At 43.8% G+C, this 18220-nt stretch overlaps 5 protein-coding genes across 10 annotated transcripts; 3 read left to right on the forward strand and 2 right to left on the reverse strand.

Annotated features, from left to right (window-relative positions):
- Positions 1-222: 222 nt before the first annotated feature.
- On the reverse strand, positions 223-1520 carry LOC1279032 (NADH dehydrogenase [ubiquinone] 1 alpha subcomplex subunit 13). The gene is made up of 3 exons (XM_318689.4): positions 857-1520; positions 524-744; positions 223-455 (listed from the first exon to the last, which is right to left on the reverse strand). The coding sequence occupies exons 1-3, from the start codon at positions 948-950 to the stop codon at positions 318-320; spliced, it is 453 nt and encodes a 150-aa protein (XP_318689.2). The 5' UTR covers positions 951-1520; the 3' UTR covers positions 223-317.
- Positions 1521-1667: 147 nt separating this feature from the next.
- On the reverse strand, positions 1668-3854 carry LOC1279033 (CD63 antigen). 6 transcript variants are annotated; one of them, XM_061657142.1, is made up of 8 exons: positions 3755-3830; positions 3524-3617; positions 3198-3396; positions 3002-3144; positions 2748-2936; positions 2495-2665; positions 2180-2416; positions 1668-2109 (listed from the first exon to the last, which is right to left on the reverse strand). In XM_061657142.1, the coding sequence occupies exons 4-8, from the start codon at positions 3080-3082 to the stop codon at positions 1963-1965; spliced, it is 825 nt and encodes a 274-aa protein (XP_061513126.1). In that variant the 5' UTR covers positions 3083-3144; positions 3198-3396; positions 3524-3617; positions 3755-3830; the 3' UTR covers positions 1668-1962. The 6 variants fall into 6 exon arrangements, with proteins under 6 accessions (XP_061513126.1, XP_061513123.1, XP_061513125.1 ...); XM_061657139.1 differs by having other exon boundaries at positions 3002-3121; positions 3198-3617; positions 3755-3854; XM_061657141.1 differs by having other exon boundaries at positions 3198-3617; positions 3755-3834.
- Positions 3747-11113, forward strand: LOC1279035 (Fanconi anemia group I protein homolog). Its single transcript, XM_061657136.1, has 14 exons — positions 3747-4203; positions 4290-4983; positions 5042-5697; positions 5774-5886; positions 5960-6184; positions 6249-6639; positions 6726-6890; positions 6954-7108; positions 7177-7508; positions 7583-8107; positions 8176-8392; positions 8456-9844; positions 9910-10069; positions 10143-11113. Exons 1-12 carry the CDS (start codon positions 3943-3945, stop codon positions 9249-9251), a joined length of 4530 nt encoding a protein of 1509 aa, XP_061513120.1. The 5' UTR covers positions 3747-3942; the 3' UTR covers positions 9252-9844; positions 9910-10069; positions 10143-11113.
- Positions 11114-11411: 298 nt separating this feature from the next.
- Positions 11412-17673, forward strand: LOC133393241 (zinc finger protein 432-like). Its single transcript, XM_061657167.1, has 3 exons — positions 11412-11622; positions 15337-15559; positions 16509-17673. The coding sequence occupies exons 2-3, from the start codon at positions 15443-15445 to the stop codon at positions 17391-17393; spliced, it is 1002 nt and encodes a 333-aa protein (XP_061513151.1). The 5' UTR covers positions 11412-11622; positions 15337-15442; the 3' UTR covers positions 17394-17673.
- Positions 12750-14933, forward strand: LOC5668298 (BLOC-1-related complex subunit 5). Its single transcript, XM_061657166.1, has one exon. It carries the CDS (start codon positions 13628-13630, stop codon positions 14657-14659), a length of 1032 nt encoding a protein of 343 aa, XP_061513150.1. The 5' UTR covers positions 12750-13627; the 3' UTR covers positions 14660-14933.
- Positions 17674-18220: the final 547 nt, after the last annotated feature.

The raw sequence follows: 18220 nt of genomic DNA on the forward strand, positions 1-18220 counted from the left end.
GCGGCGAACTAAACCTACTGCGGACCGACCCGACCAGAACTCGCTGCACCCTCGGATCGGAATCGATTCCAATTGGATCGTATCTGACTCTGCGTTGCGTTGCGTAAGTTACTGTTACTTTGCATTAATTATTCCTTATCCCATCCCCTTAATGCAACCAAAATATTCGTTTACTTACCCCGTATACATCCTGCTCTCGGGTGGCGGTACATTGGGTCTACGTTTTTGACTTTCACCGGAGGTGACAATTGATTTTATTTTTAATAACGCATTCCTCTACAATTGCAAACCACACTCAGGGCCAACGACAAGGTTCCCTAATTCATCAACTTAACATCGGAACGCTGAGCCATATGTTTGTAATCAGTATGGACGTAGAACTCTTGGAAGGTCGGCTCCACCAACTTATCCTTCGGGATCGTCTTGAACACCGGCTCACCATACCACGTGCCAACCTAGGAAGCGAGATTGTATACAATTAGAATCACAGCGACAAACAAACGACATCTCGCGCCCATCGTACCTCCCAGCCCTCGACATTCTTCATCAGTTCGGCCTCCTCGTCACGGTTTCGTCGCAGCTGCTTCAGGTACTCCCGGTCGCGCTCGGCAAGCAGCAGCGGATAGATGACGTTTCGCGCCGAACGCATCTCAATCTCGTTCCGGTGGTTCTCCTTCACGTTCAACCAGTACAGGAACAGCCCGACGGTCGAGATTCCGGCATAGCCTGCGATCATTTGCCATCCTGCAACAAGGATTCGGGTAATTATTTAGCGCTTGTGTGCTTTTCCCATCCCTTCCCGGAGGAAGGAGTGTGTTGTGATGACATAATCGACACTTTCGCAAACTGTATCTACCTTTGAAGTAGGTTTTCGCCGGCACGCGCTTGAAGGGGATGTTCTGATAGCCACCCTTCGGTGGAAGATCTTGCAATTTGGCGGGGCTGCTCATGTTGAATATTCACGCGAGTTTGCTACTACCGAAAAAACAAAACAGAACCGCAGATCCCCGCAGAGGACGGTTCTTTCGCAAGCCGAGCAAAATCGTGAAATTTTTGTTTTGGTGCGAGGGGCTGTCAGTTCCACTCGCGGCTAACGTCATTCGCTTGTCGTGTCAATTTATAGACCTTAGTTGAATACTTTGCACTTTCGGTCGTCGGCATCGATAAGTATTTTTGAAAGGAAATTTAGAAAACCGTTGCAATCTTGTAAATCCCACACGCAAACGTAAATTGCAAACAGAGTTTTTTTTGTATTTATATACCTATTCTCAAAATATAATAAGTCATTCACAATAAATACATTAAACCTTACATTAAATATCGAAATAGAAAATCAAAACCTATTTTATTATTATAAATTATGCATTATCTCATTTATTTTTCATCTCATAGATTTTTAATGCCTATATTTTCGTTGTACTTGACATGGCTTAAACTGAGCCATTAACACAATATAATAGTTTAGAAACATCATACTGCTAACCCTCATTGGCCGCCTCCAAGTTTTAAGGGTCCTATTTGATCTATTTTTTAAAGATGTTCACGACGCTCGAACTATACAAAAAACATCACTTTTCTAGTTGAATGAATAGTATGGTAATTGTCCATTTGAAGATGAATTTAATTTAATATTTTCTTAAAACTCGTGCAACCTCAACTCAAAAACATTTTTAAATTTTAAGTAACTGTTTAATTTCTATTTTATTATTCCACTAAAAGCTGCTTTAAACCGCTGCCCGAACGACATTCCTCAGCTTGCCACGCCTAGCGCCGGTACATATGTATTGGTAAATGACTAAATTGTGTTATCATATCAGTCTTATCTATCTGCACAAACTGATAAACACGCTGCAGTACTTTTTCCCGCTTGGCCGATTTGCTTGATGGAGGGGAGAATCCAAGGCCCGCTAAAGCTGACTAAAAATGTAAGACAGCGGGATGGATACGGAACCACTGGATGGGTTACATCTTTTCCGTCGATATCGCAATGTTGACCAATTTGGAATATGCGAATGGGTTCGGCTTTTCAGCGTGGAAAAAGCCCTCGTCGGATTGCGTAAATAGTCGCAGCTTGCGTACCAAGAAAAAGGCGAACGCTGCTCCCAATAGCTGCAATGGAATAGAACAATATTTTATATTTAATTTTCTATGCATCGTGCAATCCAAAACTGCATCGTACCTGCAATATCACCGCTCCAAGCGTGTTTGTTATCACCGTATTGCCCGTTTCGTAGAATATTTCGTACACTTTGCTGTGGCAGCCGGCGTCGTAGATTGTGCACTGCGCAGTATCTGCAAGATCGCAGCAGGAAAGTGGGACAAGCTGCGCTATCAGATCTTTATCATCCTCGGTGATATCGTCCGGTGGCATCGCCATCAGCCAATCGGTATAGTTATGGACGCCACAACATTTTAACTAAAACATATAAAAAAACACTCATCATTTAGCGAACGCCGTCTGTATGCTTAAAGCAAATACGCGAATACAACTGACCTGCATTTGATACGAATCGACGTACGGTTGCCAAGTAACATCAACGGGATACTGATTAACCGAAAGCCACAGGTTCGATTCCATTTCCGTTTCCATGCGATCGCGCTGGGTGTACCCGATGAATGCAACCGTGCACTCCATCAATGAAAACACAACCAAAAGGGAGCAGAACTGACACGGAAAAAGCACGTAATTATCAGCCCAGCGTTAGGATCACTTGAACACTTCGCCAACAACGAACACCACCACTTACCGTATACAAGAGTGGCCGATTTTCTCTCCAGGTCCCGAGGAATCCTATAAATGCTAGCACCAGACACAACGCTCCGACCAGCAGCAGAAACAGGATCAAACGATACATCCGAATGTCCATCAGAACATCCAGCAGTTCATACTGCATTCGGGCGACCGTGCCGATGGTTAGCACCAGTACGCCCAAGTACTGCAAAAAAAAAACTTTTTGTATTCTCTTTCCTTATACATTGCACCTAATTAGCTAATACTTACGCAAAGCATCGTGCAGATCATGCAGAAGAAAATTTTGATCCATTTTTTGGACCATCCTCGCGTTGGGGTTTGCTCCTTCATGGCGATTAGCTACGCGTCTTCGACTGGGATTTCACTGCACTGCGAAGTGAATGATGTACACACTGGAGAGGCGCGTGGAGCAAATAGAAAAAAAAACACACACATACACACTTACTCAAGCCCACACAGGCGTACAATCAGACTCAGGGCGAGTAGGGCTGATAAGAACACACCGGTGGTTACCACATCTTTCCCGGACGTTTTCCTCAACACCGCGCCGAGCAGAAGGGTTCAAATTGTTTGTTTTTCGTTTGATCGTTATGCCATATAGCACGTTTTGCCGGGTCTCTCCACTGGAATTGTTCGTTGCTGAGCTATTGTTGTAGAGACACTGGATTGCAATGGTGCTATGCTGTTCTGCTTTGATCGATGCATGGTATGATCTAGTATGTATTCCCTTGCCCATGGCAACTGTTCTGATGATCTACTTGCGCTACTTACGCTATGATGATGCGCCGCTTCATTCCAAAAGCATTCCTATGTCATCATAGAAATAGCTGGTGCAAGCAGTAAAACACATTCACAGCACGTTCAGCTGACAATGCAAATAATGGAGGAGATGACTCGTGCGGTAAGAAAATCTGGGTAAACGTACGCCCAAATGGAATGCCAGTTTGCGTAGCCACGGTCGGTGGAAGTGATCATCAAAATTCTAAATAGCATTTCGCTTACCTTGTTATTAATTTTGAACAATCTGGATTAATTTCCGTGCTGCAAAGTAGAATTGGACAATTGAGAGCGGGTTATAATCACGAAACAAAACAAACCGCACCGAACAGGGGGTGGTTGTACGCAAGCTGAAATAACGTAAACAAACCTGCAAGCAAGAAACTTATACGGATCTTGAGCAAACACGTTGTATGTGCACACCTTGGAAGAAACGTCAAGCGTGCAAACGTAAACAAGTCGGTTGGCGCGATTTAAATGTTTACGTTTTCGTGAATAATCCTGTACGCCGCCCGTGTCGGTCCAATTTGCTTGTTCTCGTTGTGCGTACTGTGTTTCGTCGTATAAAGCTGCGTAAAATGCCTCCGAATCTTATGCTATCAGTGATTAAACTAGGCCAGAAAAGGCAGAATGATGAGTTGAAAGAGTTGCTCGAAAAGCTGCCTTCCTCGCAAGTGAGTAAATCGTGCCAACAACGTTGTGAAATGCATCGTGAAACGCCCTAAGAATGATGATTGAAATCCCTGTTCTATCCTTTTAGCTAATCGATATGGTTGTTTCGAACATTGACTCCATCGACGGGTACACGCTCTGGCACTTCACGCTGCTTGGGCTGGCCAGCTCGGACCGATGTGCCGGCAAGCGGTTCGAGCTCGTAATGGCCGTGCTGCAGCACTTGAACGTCGTTGAGCTGTCCACGAAGCAGGTGTTCGATCTGATTGCCCGTCTGCTGACCGATTTGCCCTCACTGACGCCGGAACAGCTGGTCGAGATCTGCGAACTGTGCATCGAATCGATTCGGGCCGGCGATCCCAAATGTCTTACCTGGAAGCATTTGCTTCCGCAAACGCTACTGCAGCTGTCGGGCAATTCCGGTCGGCTCAATGCCAACGGGATGCTACTGACCGGTGCCGAATACCGGCAGAAGGTGCTGGAGGAAATCTTCAAGATGAAGCTGCAGCTCGCCATCCTGACGGCGCTGTGTGGCATGTTTCGCGATCTGACGCTCTCGAAGGACGAGACAAGCATCTTTGTGACGAAAGTGTCGGACAGCCTGAAGAACATCGAACCGTTGGAGCTTCCGCCGCTGGCATGCCAGCTGTTTCACGTCTGCCTAAAGCATCCGTCGCTGCTGGTTGTGCCGCTGATGGCGCTGCAGAAGTACTTCCACAAAAACTACTACAAAAAGGTGCTGTCGAATGAAAACAGCGATACGACGGACTTTGATAGTATTGGTACGGTTTTGTGGAAAAGTTTTAATAACAAACATAATAATAAAATTCTGTTTTACAGATCGCTACTCTGATAGCGAGATCCGGGAGGCGGAAGAAACCATCCTGTTCCATCTCTCGAACGTAACCGAGTTCCGGGTCGACGAAGCGCAAACGGTGGCAATGTTTAAACCGTTTCAAAACAACCCGGAAGTGCTGCTGACGCCCTTTCTGGTCGGGGCGCTGCTTGCGATGAGCAAAATTAACCGCCAACCGGACACCACCGATGTCGTGTCCTCGCCCATAATGGCTTTCCTCATCAAGCTGATAGCGATCAGCGAGCAGGAGCGAGAAATGTGCAGCCAGTCCGCGTGGTGCCGTGGACGCATCGAACCATCCGTTATAGCGCGCATCGATCAGCTGTTCAGTATTCTGACGGAGAACAGCCAGGAGGGGAAGGAGGTGGTAACGCCCGGGCTTATTAATTTTGCTTTCGCGCTACTGCTCGCAAAAAAGCAACCGAAACTGCACGGCATAGCGATCAACTTCTTTCAGCTCTTCATCAAGCGCCGCTTTATCTTCGGCAGCGGGATTATTGCGAAAATTAAAAAGTATCTTTTTGCCGACCTGGAGGAATCGCAGTTTAACACGTGCTTGACGACGCTCAGCTTAACGAACGCACTCACCGTGTCGGAGTGTACGAACACGATACAATTCATCATGGATTATTTGCTGCTGGTAAGAGAAGCCGTCGTTTTGGGTAGTTTGCTGTTTTGCGTGAACAATAATGTTTGTTTTCCCTCTTTTGTTGTAGATTAATGGAACGCATGCAATGCGGTTTATGGCATTCATCTTTCCGCTGCTGCGAATTTCGCATACAATACGCGATCGCTACATCGAAGTGCTGCGGAAAGCGATGTACAATGGGTAAACATGAAATGTAGCTTTGCCTCGACATTCACCTTCAATTATCCTCCTGTTTTTCAATCCATCCACACAGTGAAACTTCCACCCGTATAATGGGTGTGTTTGGGTTCTGTTCGTTGCTGAAGCAACTGAAAAACAATAATGCCCGCCGTTCGATTATGGGCAGCGGTGGTGGCAACTACACGCAGCTAACCATCTCCGGCATGTCGCTGCTCTCCCAGGCCGTCTATGGATCGCAGAACAATCCGAACGTACATTTCGACATGCTAACGCTGGAAATAATGGGCATGCTGCGAAAGTAGGTCTTGTGGCTTCACTGTTTGGGACCCAATTTTAAGCATTTCAAGCGTCCCTTCTTTCAGATGCTTCACCCAAACGCTGGAGGTGCGGCAGATGCTGTACGAAGCACTCGGAAGGGCCGTTGAGTTCAACACGCAGCTGCTGCCGCACGTGCTGCAGTTCATTGACTGGCACTTTGAAACCTTTTTTGCAGAGAATCCCAAAGAATCGTTCCGCATCGACTTTGACAAGTGCGTCCGGTACAAGGGTGAGATGGGCGAGGACTACTATTCCGCGGACGAACAGCGGCCCATAGTGGTGTATGACAATGTGGGACGCTTGACAGCGTTCATGGTGCACTGTGTGGTGCTTTGCGATCAGCATGACGTTCAGCATGATACGGGTGCGGTCCGGAGCACGTTGCAGCTTGTTGTCGAACGGATCGATAATCTGAGCGTCGATGATCTGGGCATAGTAGGATCTTTTGTCATGCAATAGCATCGCTTGCTAACAGCAATTTGCTCTTCATTCATATGCTGCTGTTTTTTCCTTTTTTACAGGCTGGTACGCTGGATGCGAAGAGTCTGGTCATTGCAACCCAATACTTAAACATGCTCGAAGCTGCGATGGCATATTGCGCATACAAAACGCAGCCCGACAACGTGCTGTTGCGCGATTTCGTACGGCTGTTCAAACATCATCAACATTGTGTTGAGAAATTTAAGGTACGTGTTATCGTGTTTTGTAACAAAAATTCTAATTCAGTTCTTTTACCTTCATGTGAACAGAAAATGGAGCCGAAAAAAGGAAACAAAAAACAAATTTCAGAAGCTTCAGCCAACGCATCAACGTTGAACGCCTCTTCCAAGACAGGAATTTCGTTTAAACCAGAAAATATTTGGGACTTGGCCACTGTTGAGAGAATGCTCCACATTTCGCTTGAGTAAGTGTTAGTAAAATGATAATAAAACAACATATCCCAAAAAATATATTCCTTTACCATCTTTTCAGTACCATGACCAATTACGGCAAGGAAGAAGATCTAAAAATATTCCGCGGCAATCGCGATCTGCAGCAGTACATACTGAAGATTGCGTGCCAAAAGCTGGAAAGCTTGCGCTCCATGCCGGACTATTGGCAGGTGAACCATAGCAAACGCATATTTGGCCATTTGGCCGAATGCACAAAGCTGGTGTACGATCGTTGCATCAAGAAAACGACCGAGCTGATCGGTAACGGTGGCCTCCTGGTAGCACAAGCCGCCGTAGAATGCTTCCGGCAGGGTCTTATCTCGGCCGTCGAGCTATATGAACGGAAGTTCAACGATTTTCTGCAGCTGATATGTTAGTTTGCTTGCTGTTGGTGCTGTTTGCAAGATGGGAAAGCCATTTAGTTAACTGCTTCTCTTTGCTTTTAGGTTGCACGATTGGACCATCCTTCAAGAAAGAGTTGTTTGCGCAACTGCAAACGATCGTAGACGAATGCTTCAAAGAGGGATCCGAACCGGAACCGATCGGGGAGAAAATCGTCGTGGGTTTGCTGCAGTGCCTCGAGCTGCTGTACAAATCGTCCGTTGCTAATCAAGACCACCTGGCGCAGGGGTACGATTGGTTGCAAAATTTCTGCATCAACACCAAGCTGAAGCAGAAATCGTTTGCTATCATTCATCGGCTGTTGTTTGATTTGCGCATTCGCACACAAACGGGAGCGTACTTTGATTCGATAGCGATGCGTTTGGAGCTTAAGTTTGGCCAGATTGCAGCAGAAGAGACGAGCCCGCTGTTTTACTTTAAATCGATCACTTCCGCCACGGCCGAACCGACGTTCCACTATCTGTGTGCGATCTTTCGGCAGCAGTTGGAAGAAATCGAGCATCTGATTCTGCGCACCAATAGTCTTATGATACGTTTGAAAGTGTTTGGATTGGACGATACGGATGAGAGTAAGTACAGGGGCAATATTGAGATTCAAACCGATGGCCAAACAATTAAACAATCTCTTATCCTACAGCATCCCAACTGCTAAAGTCCATCGAACGATCGATCTGCTCTCAGTTGGTGCACATTCTCGGATCGCTGACACATTTGTGCAATGCAAATTTGCCTCTCGGAGCGACGATGGATGCGCTGATCAAACTGTTGCTTTCGGTTTACGGGTGTCTGGCCAACTTAAGCAAACATTTTCTGGCTCGCCACGCAATTGTACCGATTTCTTACGACGTTACTAAGTATGTTGTCGGTTGGCTTATATCCTAAAGATTCTAATAATTGTGTCGCTTTTTTCATTAAAGGTTTAATTTAGTGGTGAAATCATCCAAACCACTTGCTTCAAAGATTTACGACCTGATTCCATTCGTCGAGGAGAACATTATCGGGCAGGACGAAGGGGACGAACCGGTAAACTCGGCGAAAGCGAAATCAAACCGCGATAAGGTGCTGCGGCAGACAAAACTGATCCCCAAGCTGGTGTTTCGCATTGAAACGTTCAACAAAATCGTGATGCAGCTGAGCAAGAAAACGAAGAAAGATTTAACCTACCTGCTGCACATGGGCACGGTGCGCGATTTTCGCATCAAAACGTCTGCACTGGTAGAGGCCATCCAGCGGACAGTGACGGACCGAACGGAGATGGACGAGGACGAGGAAGCAGTTGAACCACAGCTGGACCCGGACAACGCCGACGACGATGATGATGATGGTGAAGGAAGCATCAATCATACGGCCTGTTCGAATCGTTCAGAGGTTACGGGTGCCGTCAAGCAAACGAGAGCTAACAAAACGTCCCTGAGTGCGGAAGCGCTGGCGTTGAAAAATTTAGCCAAACTTAACGAACGCACCAGAAAGGCGGCGAAAAAACGTGCCTTGGAGCACGCAAGTGAAGAGGTGGAATTGGACCCACCGGTGGCGAGTAAAAAAGCCAAAGCGGGCAATAGGAAGGCAGCATCGGGCTCGAAAATAAACAAACGTGCGCTGGAGGACGCTGGTGCCGTACAGAATGTGGAAAATGTGGAGCCTGGCGTGCAGCCTGTTGCGCGAACACGTACGCTAGGGTTGCCAAGGCGAAGCGCTAGAAAAAATGATACATAATGAAGATGGAAACATAGAATGGCACATTGTGCTACAAAATCCATGGCACAAGGTAACGAATAAATGGAAAATTGAACTTCTAGATATGTTCAAAAGAATTAAAAAAAAAATATCGAAAAACTCGTAACTATGTGTGACAAAGTATACATACGTAAGTATACATGTGGCAGTAATGGGCATTTCATAATAATCATACAATTGTATTTATCCGTTCTTGGTTCTTTATTACGATGAAGATGAAACTAAAATGAGAGTAGGCATAATTTACAGGAGTAAACCTGAACCCCTGTAACAGTTGACAGGTTACTTTAGTAGTATTAGTAAGGATCGATCTTGCCCAATACTTAAAACAAACCCTGCCAAACACTAATGTACTCTGTTACGCTATTAGAATGGTATCTGTTAGTCTGATGCTGTTGGTGTAATTACAATACACCGATAAAACTAGGCTAAAGTTCTTGTACACATTGACAACACTGCGTTATAATCTCTATACTGTCAGCACTGTGGCACCATAGAGACGATCTTTGCAGGAGCTTGTTGTGCCTTACAGGTCGAATTTACCCTCGGACTGTGCTGTGCGTGCCAAATAAGTAAGTATAGCTTCTCCCTAGCTTAAAATGTTTCGGTGTCTATTTAATGCGTAACCCAATTACAGTTTCGCTGTGTAAAATATACGAATAATCCTTAAAAAAAAGCCAACAATGAGTGACGCGGTGTGCAGATTGTGTTTGCGTGACGTCGATCCAGACGATAGTGGCTCCTCCGTATTGGACGCAGCATTCCAAAAGGCACTTGCAGCTGTGTTTAGGTTTAAGGTACGCACAATCAATAAGCATTAGCAAGCTACTATTACTAATGGCACAAATTCCATTTTTTGTTTCAACACAGATAAAGTTCAATGAGGATTTACCTGAGTACACCTGCAAGCAATGTTCGTGGAACGTATTAGATTTTCACAGCTACAGCGAGATAGTGAAAAACAATCAGGAAAAGCTTCTCCAGGATACGTTGCAAACGAATCGATCAAATAACACCTTCACCGAAGACTCCTTCGAAGGCTTCGAAGATCAGGGTATAGAAGAAAATGGACTAGAAAAATCAAGCTCAATGAAAACGGTTGAAGAAAACGGTCACATTGTTTCCGATAAGAAGCGGGATCTGGACCACAGTGAAATAACGAGCGAATATCTGATGGACTGTGAAACAACGACAAGCCTAGTGGATGGTGCTGCTGACAAACTTTGCTCGGTTCTAGTGTGTGAAGAGTTCATAATCTCTAATCTAAATAATGAAAACGATTCATCGAACAGCGATACAGTCGAAACACCCATCGAAAGGGATATCCTTACTGCCGATGACCGTTTGATACTAGCGGGTGATGGCAATGAGGAACGTGAAATTCATGACGCAAATGCAAAACGAAAACGTGTAAATAGTCCTAAAGATAAGGATACTGCCTCGGCAACAAACGGTTTGAAATTACATCAAGAACCGTCGGCTTGCAAAACTGACGAATCGTACGCCTGCGAAGATTGTGGAAAAACATTCGAAACCAAATGGCAATCTGAATATCATAGCCAGAAGCATCATACCACCGTAAAGTGTCCCTGTTGCAACAAGTCTATACTGGCGAAGGAACTTAATTCACACATACTGACCCATCAGCGAGACTTTCGGTGTAGTTTATGTAAAAATAATTTTTTAAGCAAATATGCGTACCGAAAACATGTCTGTGAATCTGTGTAAAATGGGTGATGCTAGCAAGGGAGTTTGTTGAGACTCGTTTTTTTATTAAAAACTTGAAAAGTAAAATAAAATTTTGTATGTAACGAGTAGGCAAGCGGACGGATAGCACCGTAGGTGACCACTGTATATTTCTAATTTTATTATTAAAAATAAACCAATCCAGTAGAAATGAGCCAGTGAGCAAAACGACGGTACGTAACCGGAGCAACGGTATTTGGAGCAATTTCTTTTCTTTGAAGTTATCGCGGATAAAAAAAAATCGAAGGAATACTGATTTTGCAGGAAGTATAAAAAAAATTGTTGGAAATGGGTTTTCTACTATCTACTTCACCCTTGCTGTAGCAGTACAGCGCTCTGGTGGATTATGTTGGTACTAAACCACCGCTGTCAATAACGTCAAACATCGTACGATCAAAACAAACCAATTGCCATAAACATTTTGTTACCTTCACGCGCTCCAGACGCGATCGTAGCGTTCTGTGCAGAAAACTTGTTGTTTTGCATTAAATTATATTCTATTTTATTGAGTACAGTTTGGTGAGTGTTTAGTGAAGCAAAAACAAAAACGCATCCACAAGAAGAACGCGTAGAAAACCGTGCCAAAGCAGCAGCTAAGCGTAAGGTAAGGAAGCGGCGTCGTTTGGTAGCGCCGGAGCTCATACAGCGTCTGGGTCGGTAATGGTACTTTAAGGTTGGTTACAGTTTTTCTGTTTTCTGTGTGTCTGTGTTTATGATGCTAGTGGGCCATTAAATACCTTCCCCAGTAGATGCACATTGAACTGTTTCCTAAAACAGCTGCATAAACATAGCGTATTGCTTTAATCATCAACCCCATGAATAGCTTCAGGCGCTTCGCCCGGTTCCGTAAGAACACTGTTATGAAGGAGGCGTAACACCACCGGAATGTTGTGCTTTACACCATTACTAGGAAGAAATGTGTATGGACAACTCTTTGCTTATGATTTAGTATTTTTGCTTTCCTAGACATTTGATTTGTTCTAGCCTAGTCTTCTGACACGGATGCTATCCCTTTATCCTTATTATTCATAATACCACGGTAGAGTTCATTGTTTGGTATATGATACGACTTTCCAATTTTTGTTAATGTTTCTCACCAAAACGTATCGCTCCGTATCCTCCTGTAACGTATGCTGGCTTCCATACCATAAACAGGCCAAAACGGGCGAAGGTTATAGTGTGTAAAAGAAAAAAAAAAAGATTATAAAGAAGGGACACTCTTACCGAAAACCTATGATCACAGGTAGCAAAGATTCCAGCTGTGAATGTTAACCAGAATCTGTTAACCAGAATTCTCGATGTATGTATACGTAAACGTTGCAATTGGAAACGACATAGGAATCGTATCGTTACTGCTTTTGAAGTTTAAAAATGTACCCTACACATACCTGAATTTCAGCAAGTTTAACAAAATTTATCCAAGAGGAACGGTAGCTGCTGTTGCCTAGTTACAACGATTGCTTTAATTCATCTGAAAAAAATATCAAAGGAAACCATAATTTCCTATTCATTTTTGCCAACTACTACGATCGTTCCCACTTCCAATTAGTGTGGAAGACTATAGTCAGAAATCAATAGTTTTAACGCTTTTTAATTTGCATGTTTTTTTCTTTGGTCGCTTAATGATAGGCCAATTAGATCGATTACAAAGCATGCATTTTTTTTTTTTATTGGAAAACCGAGCTTCGAAAAAAATAACAGAAATGTAAGAATCCCGCCTCTGGCTCTGGCAAACTGAATGGGATTCAAGATTTAAATCGTATTTGACTCCGCAATTCCGGTCGAGTCCCATTGAGTCCGGTTGACTCCGATTGTGTCCCGCGAGTCCGATTGAATGCAGTCGAGCTCAAAAGGGCTGTCAAAATTAAACTTGGACGAGTGAAAATTAACGAGTGAATAAGTTTCGTTATCGACAAAACATGCAGCACACATTGCCAAATGTCTTGGAACCCCCGGTATTAGACTGTTCGTCAAATATCTCTAATGCAGACCTCATAGTGGAACTGTCCAAATACGGACAGATTCAGGATATCAAGGACCTGTTTTGGGAGAGTCAATCGCGTTTCACAGGCAACAAAAGAAAGTGAAAACAAAAAACAGCTTGAAGCCAGGCCAAACAACAATATCAACAAAAAAGTAACGGAAAGAAAGTAAAGCACAAGAAATACTCTCATTCAGAACATAATCCATGGAAAGATACTCAAACACGTACAGGCCTTGAAATCAATTTAAAATTAAAAAAAAAAAACACACTGAAAAACAAAACAACCGATTCAAACGAACCATGAACATTTTAAACCAAGAAGCAAATACCATGATATAAACATATGAAGCCTCTATTGCCTACTGTCATCATAATTAACAAACTACAAACAACAAAACATTAGAAACATCCTAGACCAGAAGCTCTGCTTTGACTCCAGTTAGTCGAAGTCCATAAAGATAAAGTTTGACTCTGAACATGGGGATTCAAACGTAGGAGGATACAACACCCTCTTTTGCAAAATAGAAGAAAGTTCACCAGAAAGGCCCGCGGTTGCTTCGGGTTAAAGACCGCGCTCAGCTAAGGACGGTCCCGTCCCTTCCCGTTACTGTGACCTTCTCTCGCTATGGGCTCGGAACATTCCACGCAACTGCCAGGAGCAGCCGCCGACGGTGCCCTGCGCACCGGCAGCCTACATCGTCACTCGACGGCCAACCCCACCGCGTCCGGTACGTCCTCGTCGACGCCTGGGCGCTCCGGGCTGTCAGGAGGCGGCAGCGGTAGCAAGCTGCAACGCGGCAACACGATTGCGGTCACTGGCACGACACCGGGCGGCGGGGTGGACGATGGCTACTCCACCTCGTCCGTCACACCGTCCTCGGCGTACATCTGCGACTCGCGGCCCGTCTCGCCGCCCATGAGCGTTTGCTCCGATTCCGACCTGCCCTACATCTCTTACACGGACAAACCGATCGGTGATTCACCGAAGCTGCGCAACAAGCAGCAGGCAAAGCAGACCAAATCACGCCCAAACAGTGCGATTATCATGGGCAGAACGTCACAACAGCACCAGCCCCACCACTACCAGCAACATCTCACCCAGCAACTGGAGGGCAGGGGTGGCAAGGGTCGACCCACAACCGCACCGACTGGCGGTGGTGGCAGCGGCGGGGCGCACAGCATCGTGGTGGTGAAGTCGGCCGCCGCCCGGGACGTTGGCATCGAGAAGGATGACGACATCGTCCGACTGCAGAGCGTGCCGATGTTTCTGCCGGTGATGCGCGGCACACTGACGCTGCCGGCGAACCGCGACCCGGAGGTGCTGGAGCGGCTGCAACCGACCCATCTGATCAACATGTGCAGCCGGCTGCAGTCACACTTTAACACGTGCGCGGTGCACGTGTCCTCGGAGCAGCAGCAGATAACGAACCGCATCAAGGAGGTCGACCAGGAGGTGTCGAGCGCGTTGGCCCAGCTGGTGCAGAAGCAGAAGCTGTACACGTCGTACGCGGAAACGTTCTCGAAGGTGCGCCAAATCTCCCAGCAGCTGACGCGCTGCAACGACATACTGAACCAGAACATCGAGAGCATGGAGTATCTGAACAATCTGCTCAGCGTGGACGACCGGCTCGAGCCGTTCGTGTGGAAGACCGAGTAGTGGTTTAGGGGCATAGCGTTTAACAGCAAGGAAAGTGCAAAGCAAAACGGCACACGTGGTGGGTGGGTGGTGTAACTCTAGTCGTGCTCTGCAGTGCAATAAGCAGCCAAAACAGTGTGGCTCAATGCTTATCAGTTTAATCAGTTGTATTGTATTGTTGTTTATTGAACAGATATTGACCGGAAGGAGCTGTCTTCCGGTTATTCCTTATCACGTATAATTATCCTAACTCTTAAGACTAGCAATAAATGATACATAAAGCACCGAACAAAAACGCTTTATTACGCCAGCACAGTAAACCTCGTTTAAAATCGGGTCATTTTTACTAGAAGCTCATCTAAGGCCGTCGCCAGACACACCGAAAACTCCACCGTAACGGAAAAAAAACATATGAAATGTAACGCATTGTAACGCTACGACCTACGACCGATTCTGGTCCCCCTGTCGACGAACGAAATCCTAACGAAATTGCTGTTAGTAGGCTTTGGCACTGAACTTTCTTCTGTGTCGTTTTTGTTAAACCGTAGTACCAATTTCCATTGCGCTTTTGAACTTCCACCAAACACCTTTTGAAGTTGAATAGATCATCATCAGTATATCATTCACTTATCCTCTGTATAGTTATAACATTTTTTTCCCATCATTAACGTGTTTTACTTCACTAACGTATCTTATAGACATTGTCAACAATTCAACCTACGACGGTTCAGCACACGCTTCACAATTAAAGTTGTTCTTGAAGACGATTAGTACAAAAAAACAGAAGCAATATCAAGCAAGACAATGTGTGACATCATTTGCAGACTTTGCTTAAAGGACCTGGATGCGGATGATCCGGATGGAGGCTCTATTTTAGATGAAAAGATTAGAAAAGCGATGAACAATGTGTTTTGCTTTAAGGTAAGTACATGTTATCGTCGTAAAAAAAAATCCAGCTACACCCAGATAGTAGATACGGTCTTCTGATCTGATACCTCTCCAAATTAAAAAGCTATCTTCTTTGAACATTTTTGTCGGTCCCATAATATGTAATAACCCGTCTTATTTGAAAGTCTCATCGATTCGCAAATTATAGACAGTTGACTGTGTCACAAATTTCACAACAATTTTTAAACACTTGTTATACTACTTAGTGGAATAAAGTAAAATCAATTTAATGAGTTTCTTTTTATTCTTCTTATTTAGCGTAGTAGTAGTAGTTATAGTCGGTCTAGGCCTCCATAAGCCATTAATGAGCTTGACTATCTGTGACTTGTTGCTGTACTCATGGTAATACTCATGGTCAGTGCACTGTATACTTAGCTTGCACCCAAGTCGGGCTTTTTGTAGTTCGAGTAGTTCTCTCTAGTATTCTATTTATTCTAAAAACCGAGCATATATTTGGCCAAATAACATTTAATTTGGGGATAGTACTTATTTATACTCATGCAAATACAGTGAACCCTCTCTTATTTGACATCTCTCCAATTTGAAAAACCTCTCTTATTTGAACATTTTGCACAGTCCCTTGATTTCCAGTACATTTTTGTTCCTCTAATTTGGAAAACCTCTGAAATCTGTGTCCCTCTTATTTGTGTATGGTGTTGCCATGGTTATTGAATGATGTATGCTCAAATTGGCAATCGTATGCACAGTTTCCTATAGCAACAGTTAAGGCTGCATACTAAATGTTCTGTCTCTTTCTTGTTTGTATGGACCTTTCATTGACTTTCAACCTCTCTAATTTGAAAACCCCTCTTATTCGACAGTCCCATCGACTCTCAAATAAGAGAGGGTTCACTGTATTGTGATCACTATAATCTGAAAGCCAGGTTAGTTATATAAAAATTAATCTTTTAAATCGTTACAGGTATGCTTTGAAGCGGAATTACCCCAGAACATCTGCAAACAATGCTCCTGGAACGTGCAAGATTTTGAATGCTTTAGCGAGCTAGTGGAGAAAAACCAGAAAATATTAAAACAAAAATATTTGCCCATGGAAAGCCCTCATTACACTGAGGACGAATCCACAGAAAAGGTGGATCAGGAAAGCTGCGTACAGGAACCATCGACCCAAAGTCAACTTGCAACAGTATCATCTTCAACAGTATCTGATATATATTTGGATTCGAATGTCTATGATAAACCTTTGGTGGACATGGCGTACAAGACTGAGCTGGATGAGGTTGATGTGGTCGATGAGTTCCATCCAGATCTTATGGAAACTTCGATCTCCGGTATAGAACAGTGGCGTACAATTATGACGTGTGGTGATTACAAAATATCATCCGATTATGATACAACAGAGAGCTCCTCGAATGAAGAAAATGTTGAAAACTTCCTAGAAATAATGGAAGAAAACAACAACCCACACAACGAGCCAAGTAAAGGAAAATTAAATAAACAAGTGGAAAAAGATTGCTTGAGGTCACTGTCAAATCACTGTCCGCCCGATACTAACGACAAGGAACAGTACGCATGCATGGTGCCATCGCAAGACTCGTTGAAAACGAGCAACGACAAGGAAAATGTATCAAAAAATAACGATAAGGGAGAGTTTGTGTGTGGTGAGTGTGGACAAACATTCGTAATTAAAAGAAAACTGTACGCACATCGGCAAAACCATCAGCTGCAAAAGTGTGTGATTTGCAGTAAAACGTTGAAGCGAAAGAGCTTCCAAAGACATCTCCTAACTCACAAACGGGAAAACATTGAAAAGGATTTAAAAAAAAAGTATCGTAACAAACCACATTAATTTGTACACACGAAAAAAGCAAAAGAAATTAACACCAAAAAAGCAAAAGAAATTAACACGAAACAAGCAAAACAATTGTTGTGATAAAAAGTAGTTAATGTACATAAAAGAAACAGCAATGTATCAATCTAACATACATACGTCAGTAGTTTTATTATTATATTTCATTTGTCTGGACGCATCACGATTGCAAAGAGAATTGATTATTTGCAAAGCATTAAAATGTGCATGTAAATAAAAGCTGGAAAATAGAAATAAAATTATTTCTTTAAAGATACCGTATTGCTTCGAATTACGGACATTTATGCATTTTTGGTATCTAATATATTCATACTAATTCAATTTTATTCAGTTAAACCTCTGTATTACTCACTTTACTAAAGAAAATCTTCTACATTTGAGAAAAATAAAGATTTTCAATAATTTAACTCGAAACATTGTAAAATATCATAAATCTGCAACGATATTTTGATTCATATTCCGGACAGTTTCGAGCTCATGTTTAAAATTACGAACGATTCATATTCTGAACAGCCTCAAAATTCATTTTTATAACGTTTAAATTAACATATACATACACACACTACACCTTTTTTTGTTTTTAAATTGTTTCAAGGTCTGAACACTTGATTCTGGATGTCTGTGTTCTCCTGGACCGACAGCACGACGGTTTTAAATACAACGCGGTTTGGGTGCTGTTTTTCTCTTGTAATCGTAGATGCATAGAACCGAAGAACTGCTACGCGAATTGACGGTCTTTCCCGTGCGGCCATGAATGCATTTGTCACATAGATTTTCAAATATCGTTGTTTTCTTGTTATCATCAC

The sequence above is a fragment of the Anopheles gambiae genome, chromosome 3, assembly GCF_943734735.2.
Source record: "Anopheles gambiae chromosome 3, idAnoGambNW_F1_1, whole genome shotgun sequence".
In the NCBI taxonomy this organism is placed as follows: Eukaryota; Metazoa; Arthropoda; class Insecta; order Diptera; family Culicidae; genus Anopheles; species Anopheles gambiae.